The sequence below is a fragment of the Oryzias melastigma genome, linkage group LG3, assembly GCF_002922805.2.
Source record: "Oryzias melastigma strain HK-1 linkage group LG3, ASM292280v2, whole genome shotgun sequence".
Classification (NCBI taxonomy): domain Eukaryota; kingdom Metazoa; phylum Chordata; class Actinopteri; order Beloniformes; family Adrianichthyidae; genus Oryzias; species Oryzias melastigma.
In genome coordinates, this window is record NC_050514.1 from 6,771,229 (window position 1) to 6,779,387 (window position 8,159).

Below are 8,159 nucleotides of genomic sequence, written 5' to 3' on the forward strand. Positions count from 1 at the left end.
GATTGCTTCGGAGGACATCATCAGTGATTGTGATATCCAGACACAGAAGTGGGTTGTATTTTTACCCCCCCTCCTCCCACCAGAGGGTTGTGCAGAAAAAGAGCCGGCCAGCCCACCCCCTTCTCTCTATACCCCTGCATGGAGAAATGGCATCAGCTGACTCAGAAACGGATAAAAAATCCTGATATGCTGAATAAGATAATCACAGATGGTAATGATGATCCGGGGCAGGTGTTTATTCTGGATGAAACCGGCCTCTTCTGGAGGAAGATGACCTCTCACACTTAGGTGATGAAGGAGAAAGCACGCTCCTGGTTTGAAGGTACAGAGAGAAGCTTTTTATCAAAAGTATGCCCCAAAGAAGATATAGCCATTGAGATAACCATGACTGGAAAAAAGGGTCATTGTTGCCTGGCTTGGACCTGTCTATTTTGATGAGTATGGATCGATAACAGACATTCTTCGGACGTGGGGGTGAGACAGGAATTGGGGGGCTTCTCCATATTTGCGTATTCGGGGTATTTGTGAATGTCACTGGTCCTTAACTCTTGCAAATAAGGGGAGGAATACTGTAACATAAATAAAAACGAATTAAGAAATACCATTTATTTATGCTCTGTTTTTTTTTTAAGACCAAAGGGAGCTGCAGGTTGACCCCCCTGGTCTGTGTGTTTTGTTGTCTGGCTGTTTTACTCTGTTTTCCCCTCAGTGTTTTTATCCTGTTATATTTATTTTTTCATTCATCACGAGTCAGTTGGTTTATTTTACTTATCAATAAGTATAAACTAATGCAAAAAATGAATAACTGATGTAAAAAATGTTTTTATATTTATAAGAGTAAAATATGTTGTTATTATTATGTTAAATTATGTTTATTTTCCTCCCAGATAAAATGTACAATCACTTACCATTCAACTTTTAAAGTAAAACAACACAACACAAAATACTAATTATACTGTGCAAACTGAAAAGGAAGAAAATGAAGCAGGTTTGTAAATCATGATAGTGGCATTTAGAAAAAGCAAATATCTCATCTTTGTGAATCTGATCTGGTTTCTTGTCAGTATCTGATCTGTTCTGGAGAAAGTTGTTCTCAGGGTTCTGCACAGGTCGGTTCTGGAGTCAGTTCTGTTAGAAATTCTTTTCTTGGAGATTCTAAATTCTGTCTTCTTATTATCAATAACAATAAAGCCCATCCAGATTTCTGTTACTCATTTGTCTAAGTTTTTGTGTTGATGTGGTTTGTCGTTGTTAAACTTGCTCTGCTCTGACTCTCCCTCAAACTGTAACGAGGTTTGCATGCGCACGCTCAGTGCACGGATCTGCGCTTTTATGATCTCTACACAAATGGTATTGATCTGACATGTGTGACTTGAAGAAAAAAAAGAAGAGGATTCTGGACACAACTTGATAAATAAAAACAAGCAGCAGGGGAAACAAACAGAAAGTGAAACTTGTATTCTCTCGGATATTGGGGGAGTTGCGTGATTAAACTAACTTGTGAAGATGTTAAACTCCTCACTACACACTTTCCTCGATTTCTCAGACAGACATGGAGATTTATAAATCCAGGATTATAGAATGAAAAGTAAAATCTGATCGAGATCACAGATTTATGAAGGTCTGAGGAGCTGCACGTTTCTGCACAGACGTGGAAAAGATTGATTGACAAGGTCTCCAGCCAATCAGGACACAGAACAGGGTGCGCTGTTTAAAAGAAAGCAGCAGCATGATCGCAGAGACCAGATGAACTGCATTGTGGGAAGAGAAGACTGTATTCTGTTCTATTTGACGGGGATTTGGGAGAGTTCAGATAGAGGTACAGTAGGGTGGAATAAAAAGTCACTTTCTATAAAGGGCCTCGGTCATGTGGCCAGATTAACAAAAAAAATAATAATGGGTCTCTGATAGTGTTTGGGGGCCGGTCCAAGTGTGGGGCCGGGACGGATCTGGCTCGTGGGCCGTAGTTTGGAGACCCCTGGTGTAAAGGTTATAGTTAAAAAGCACAATACAAAATCATGAAGCCTAAAAGGTTGGAAGAAGATCTCATTCAAGTTAGTCCCAAACTGCTACACCTCAGAGCAGAGCTGGCCTGATCCAGAGGAGAGCAGTTTACCTCACGTGCACGACGGCAAACTGCTGTGCAAACTGGAGGAAGGTAAGACTCTATCCTCCAGAACAAACCCGCAGTTTTCAGAGTAGCAGGCTACTGGGAAGAAAGTGGGAGGCTACCACCCAAGCCCCAAAGGTATGAGGCGTTGACTCTGGGGGGAGTCTGGAGGTCCTCCCCCATGAAAATTAGGGCCCTGTGTATGCCTTTTCCAGGCCTCTGGTTTGACAGCAGATGAGAAGGGGATTCATTACTGAACTTCTACTCTTATTTTGAAATTTAGTTGGCTAAATTGACCTGTTAATCTATGACACAGCTTCCAAAAGCCCCTGAATGATCAGTGTTTGTAAAGTAGACTTACTTATATCAATGTCAATAAAGTGTTACATTGTTTTAATCACAAATAGGTTGTTTCTGATTTTTTTAGCACAGCAGCACAACACTGCTGAAATTCAAAAGCCCCTGCACCCCCCATGAGGAGACCTGTGTCTGTCACTCACTTGTAGTCTGGAGAGAATGACAATCTTTCTTACAATTTTTACCAAAAAATGCATAGAAGTAATTCATAAATGGTTTGAAAATCTATTAAGTCATCTAACTGTAAATTAAAGTTCAGACATACTGAGGAAACAAGGACAGATTTACTGGAGGGGTGGGGGGCAGACTGACAGAAAATGCACCTTTTTTCCTAATTCACACTTCATTAGCTTAGATCGGTGTCAACACCACAATCTCCAAATCAACACTATTTATGAAACTGTTGCTGCTGTAAGTCCAGAAGCTTTCTCCTCCAGTTCTGACTAGATCCTGTCGTGTTCTCGTATGGGGTTCTCACATGGCGATCTCGTATGGGGTTCTCGTATGGCGTTCTCGTATGGGGTTCTCACATGATGTTCTCGTATGGGGTTCTCGTATGGAGTTCTCGTATGGCGTTCTCGTATGGGGTTCTCGTACGGCGTTCTCGTATGGCGTTCCCGTACAGCGTTCTCGTATGGCGTTCTCACATGGCGTTCTCGTATGGGGTTCTCACATGGCGTTCTCGTATGGCGTTCTCGTATGGGGTTCTCACATGGCGTTCTCGTATGGGGTTCTCGTATGGCGTTCTCACATGGCGTTCTCGTATGAACATGGCTAATTTAGTTGTATATATCTGCAAACATCAGTCCTCTATCTCCTGAGACAGACTGGAGACCTGTCCAGGGTGAACCCCGCCTTCGCCCATCAGTAGCCGGGATAGGCTACGGCACCCCCGCGACCCTGAAAGGGACTCAGCGGACAAGATTATTGAATGAATGAATGAAGTCCTCTATCTTTAACTCACCAAACAGAATAAAAATGCCAACATCTAGCGAGTGTTCATTTCTGGGGCTGGAGGCACGGATTCTTTGCTGCGAGGTACTAAATAAACCTTTGAAGAAGCAGCTGGCGACTGTCTGTGTCCCAGGCGGCGCCGGCTGCTCTCGAGGTCCCTGCAAACCCATCATGTCTCCTGCAGATCCATTACTAACACTTGTCCCAGTTTCAGGACATCCTGACAGCTAATGTGGACAGAGTTGAAGCAAAGAAGAAGTTAGTTTCCTTCTGCTGCTGTCCAGAGTCCAGCCGAAACCTCAAGTTGGCAACAGCTTCCCTGATGATGTTAAACAAGCTTCCACTCAGACAACTACTGGAAACTGTGAGAGACCATCTTCTGTATGACACTTCATGTTCAGCTGTGATATAAATAAAGTGTTTGACTTTGAAAAGGATGTCAAACACGAGATTGAGAAGGGAAAAGTGTCTGATCTAGACTTTAAAAAGGCAAAGAACAAAGGGCAGCACCTGATCTTTCAGTGGATTAAGATGGCTGCTTACTGGAGCAGGAAGGAAGAGATGGACAGTGGTTTAGTATGTGCTCCTGAAAAAGAAAGCACATTTTCAGAGAACATTTTGCATTTTTTGAATATGGCTTAAGAAGATGATGAGGAAAGAGTTCAGCTCTCTGAAGTCCTAGGTACATGTTTTTGTTTTCCAAGAGTCAAAAGAAGCTACAAAAAAACCCAAATGTTCTCATTCACAATTCCAGCATGCACATGTCTTTATTTGAACAATGCCAGAGTCAAGTATTTCTATTTTCTCAAGTGCAGAAAACAGAATCACCTGAGTGCGATTATCCAGCTGATCCAGTTTTGTTTGGATGCTGTGAATGGTCTCTTCAATCTCAGGCTGAGCTGCATCTGCTGGGTTCCTAGCACCTGAAGATCCTCCAGTGGAAGTCGAGTCCGGTTTGCTGGCCTCCTGCTGGACGTGTCGGGTCATGGTGGACTGAAGGTCCTGCAGATTCTTTGTCAGGCTCTTGATCTTTTCCTCCAACTGCCTCATCTTCTCACTGTCCTGTTGTCCTGGGAGGGGAGAGAACCAGGCTTAGCTAAGCCCTAAGACAAAACATTGGCTTCTATATTGGGGCGGGGCTAAAGAATAAAGGTTGGACATCACTACAGAGCTTCACTCTATTCATCTAAAAACTACCAACCAGGCCAGAAACTTGGGTGTAGTGATAGACACAGACCTAAATTTTGATAAACACATTAAGGCAGTCACTAAATCAGCCTATTATCATCTCAAAAATATCTCAAGGATTAAAGATCTGATGTCTAAGCAGGACCTGGAGAAACTAGTGCATGCTTTCACCTTTAGTCAACTTGATTTCTGTGATTACTGTTTTTACAGGACTACCAAAAAAATCCATCAGGAAACTGCAGCTTATTCAGAACTCTGCTGCTCAGGTTCTCCACACTGTTTATCTATGCTTGTTTTAAATTAAGTTATTTTAAACTTATTTTTAAATTTTATTTTGATGATCACACCTATACTATTTTTTGATTGTTTCTTTTAATGTTTTACTTTGAAATGTCGTTGTACATGAATGTACTATACAAATAAACTTGCCTCTTTAAGTCCCTTTATCTTTCTCTGCAGAGCAGCTTCACTCACCACTGCGTCCTCCAGGCTGTCCAGATGCAGAGCTTGTGTCCAAGTATCCCCCTCCATCATGTCCAGGGGTCACCCCACCTCTCTCTCCAGGTTGATGTCTGGTGGTGGAGACCTCGGTCGGACCATTGTTACAGTTGTCTCCACTGTATCCATGGCAACAACGCCACTCCATGTCCGTCACCATTTTGTATGCCACCTTGTAGCGCGGCCTCATGTAAGTGCGATAGCTGCAGAGACGCAGACAGCCAGCATTAGCCGTCGGCTCCTGCCCACAGAAAACCTGTCCGATGGATCAGCGAGAGAACTCACACCACCACACGGTTGCACTGTCCTCCCCCCCAGCTGCAGGGATGATAATCCGGCTTCACGTAAGTCTCAGCGCCATCTTCCACCACACAGCTCACTGTCTTTGTTGCCACGAATGCACACCAGTTCCTTTACAACACAAGAAACACAAACACATTTTTACAAGCTTAGTTTGAAACCAGCAACCTAAAATTGACTTAACCTGGTACACGTTCCTTTTGCTTCCAGGTCCACACCTGAAGCATTTGGTCATTGATTAATTGATTGATTGGCTTCTTTTAAGCGATATTCAGCAGTAAAAACAAAGGGTTGGGAAAAAGACGATCTAAATAAAAAAATCTAATTTATTTAAAATACTTATTTATCAACCAATTAAATAATAAATGAAAGAAAATGATGCTATCTTCTTGATATTATAACTGCTCATAATCATAAGTAGACATATTTGGAGAAATACATACATTACACACACACGACACATTGAGTTGGTTATTTGTTTAAATTGGAGAATAAGCAAATTCATATAATCCCACCTTTATTATGTCTATTTTTTAATTCTCTGTGAATAAAGTCCCATTCCAATCATGTGTTCAATTGTTAAAGTGTTCCCAGCGGTTTTTCAGTTATGATTGTGTCATTTTAAGCTCCACTTCACTCTGACACATCCACTCACAGACAAATAGATCCATGAACATCTTTGTCTAGTCTGAGCTGGAATCTGGATCTGAAGTGTACGACTGGATAGAAATGATTTGTTCACAATTTTTTTGCACCACTGATGTTAGATTGGGGGTGTGAGGGCCTGTAAGCTAGAGGGAGAGAGTGTAAACAAAGGGATGATGGGGTATCAGCAGAGGCTTACTTCCCATCCATAACTCAGAGGCAAGTTCTGATGGACTCCTGTTGCTCTGCAGAAATGTATCCTAGAAAAGAACACAAGGTTTTTTCTTTTGGCTATAAAAGGAAAAATCTTAATTGAAAGATCACTGAGAAGGCTTTGAAAACTGTTCAAAAGATGGTTTGAGAGGGACTTTAAGGCTCAAATTCACACAAGGTGCTAACCAGAACACTACTGTGGGGCTCACTGTCTCGCCCAAAGACACTTTGGCACATAAACAGGCAAGGCAGGAAACCAAACCTGCAAGCTTCTGATTAGAGGTCGACTGCTCTTCCCCTTTACCACATGTGCAATGAGAACAATTTACCCCCACAAAATTGACTTGATAGAAATGATATTGATCAAGATGTGCACAGCTGGAGAACCAAAAACATCTAAAACTATGAGGGGGCCTGTGCACAGCCTGTCACATGCACACACAGAAGACTGTTCAGATCACATGCTTTCTTCATCAGACTGGTTCCTCTGTTTCCTCGTTCATCTACTGGACGGTCATTGTTTGCACAGAGACTCTGAAGGAGTGTGCTGTTTTGGCTAAGGTCCTTGCAAATACTCAGTGTCTGGAGCTGAGGTCATGTGTTGATGTCACCATTGTTGAGATGAATGCAGGTCTGCAGCACTGAAACTGTTTAAATTAAATATTATGACTGATGTGCTCAAGAATCCAGAGAAGAGCAGTAAAAATACACTTCTTATCAACATTATCAGAGTCTCTCTGAAACACAGTAACTAAGCAAAGCACGAGTATAATAGCAATTTTCAAAAAATGCAAAAACTGGATGATCTTCCAGAGTGCAGCTGCTCTTCTACAGTGATGCAGAGTAAAAAAGTTTCAAAACAAAGTCATTTTATCACTTCCATATGTTCATTATTCCAAAGGCCAAGTTATCCACTTGGGAATTGGAAGAAGGGTCGTATTTCTCCAGTTTTAGCTTCTCTTCAATGCTTGTTGAAACCAGAGCACAAGTTTCTTCTACTCATAAGTCCAGCTTCACTATTTTTCAAAAGCTAAACGTTTTCTAACAGGGTACTTTGAACTCCCCCTGCAGGGTGACTGGTTGTTTCAGGAATTTCTCAAAGCAGAAGGGGGGAAAAACCTGAAGCCATCGGGCTTCTATTGTAGAACCAACTCCCTGCTTCAGGTCAGGAAATGGACTCGCTCTTTAAGAACCTACATTTTGATTTCTGCTGAAGTTTGCAGTTAGTTTTAATCTAGGAGACCTTGAATCGTTCCTTTAATAAAGCTGCAGTGGGGCAAGGCTGCTGGGGGTCCCCACGTGATGTAAACCCAGCATCATTCCACTGTTCCTACTCCTCCTGCAAAAGACCCATCCTGGATGTTTGGTTTCAAACGTTGCTTTTTCAAAGGATCTTCTGCATTTAGGTTTGGAAGTTGAAGACGTTTGGCCTCCAATCTAAGAGGTTTTCTCTTTTCATTTCTCAGCTAAGACAGCCTCCTGAATAAGAGGCAAACGTCTTTAACTGTAAAATGAAGTTCAGAAGACCTTTAAAACTTTTTTTTATGCTGTTCCTCTGGTGCAACAACATAGTCATGAGTCTTTCTGCTTCTTAAATCCTTTGGTTTTATTCCACTCTGGCTTCAAACAGCAAAGGAGGGAAGCCTCTCTCAGAAGGTCTGGACTGACTGAGGCTCAATGACTTGGTCAGGGCTTAATCTCCCCAGGGGGAATCATTTGGTCTGCTTTGGATAAAAGTGTCCAGTCAGCGCTTTAAAATGTAATGTGTGGTACATGTTGTTTGAGGGAGTTGTCTTCTCCACTGTTGTACAACTATATCCTGGGCTCAGGATTAAAGTTATTTAATGCAATCTGTTGCTTTCTTACAATACTCTATTGACCATTAGGTCTGAAT

At 42.1% G+C, this 8,159-nt stretch overlaps 1 protein-coding gene across 2 annotated transcripts in view; it reads right to left on the reverse strand.

Moving 5' to 3' along the window:
* Positions 1-5,539, reverse strand: part of LOC112160957 (EMILIN-1) — a 26,709-nt gene extending 21,170 nt beyond the window's left edge. For both annotated transcript variants that reach the window (XM_024295886.1, XM_024295885.1), the window contains exons 1-3: positions 5,393-5,539; positions 5,084-5,310; positions 4,250-4,491 (exon numbers count right to left, since the gene is read on the reverse strand). In XM_024295886.1, coding sequence (XP_024151654.1) covers positions 4,250-4,491; positions 5,084-5,297 — 456 coding nt within the window. In that variant the 5' untranslated portion in view covers positions 5,298-5,310; positions 5,393-5,539. The remainder of the gene's footprint in view (positions 1-4,249; positions 4,492-5,083; positions 5,311-5,392) is intronic.
* Positions 5,540-8,159: the final 2,620 nt, after the last annotated feature.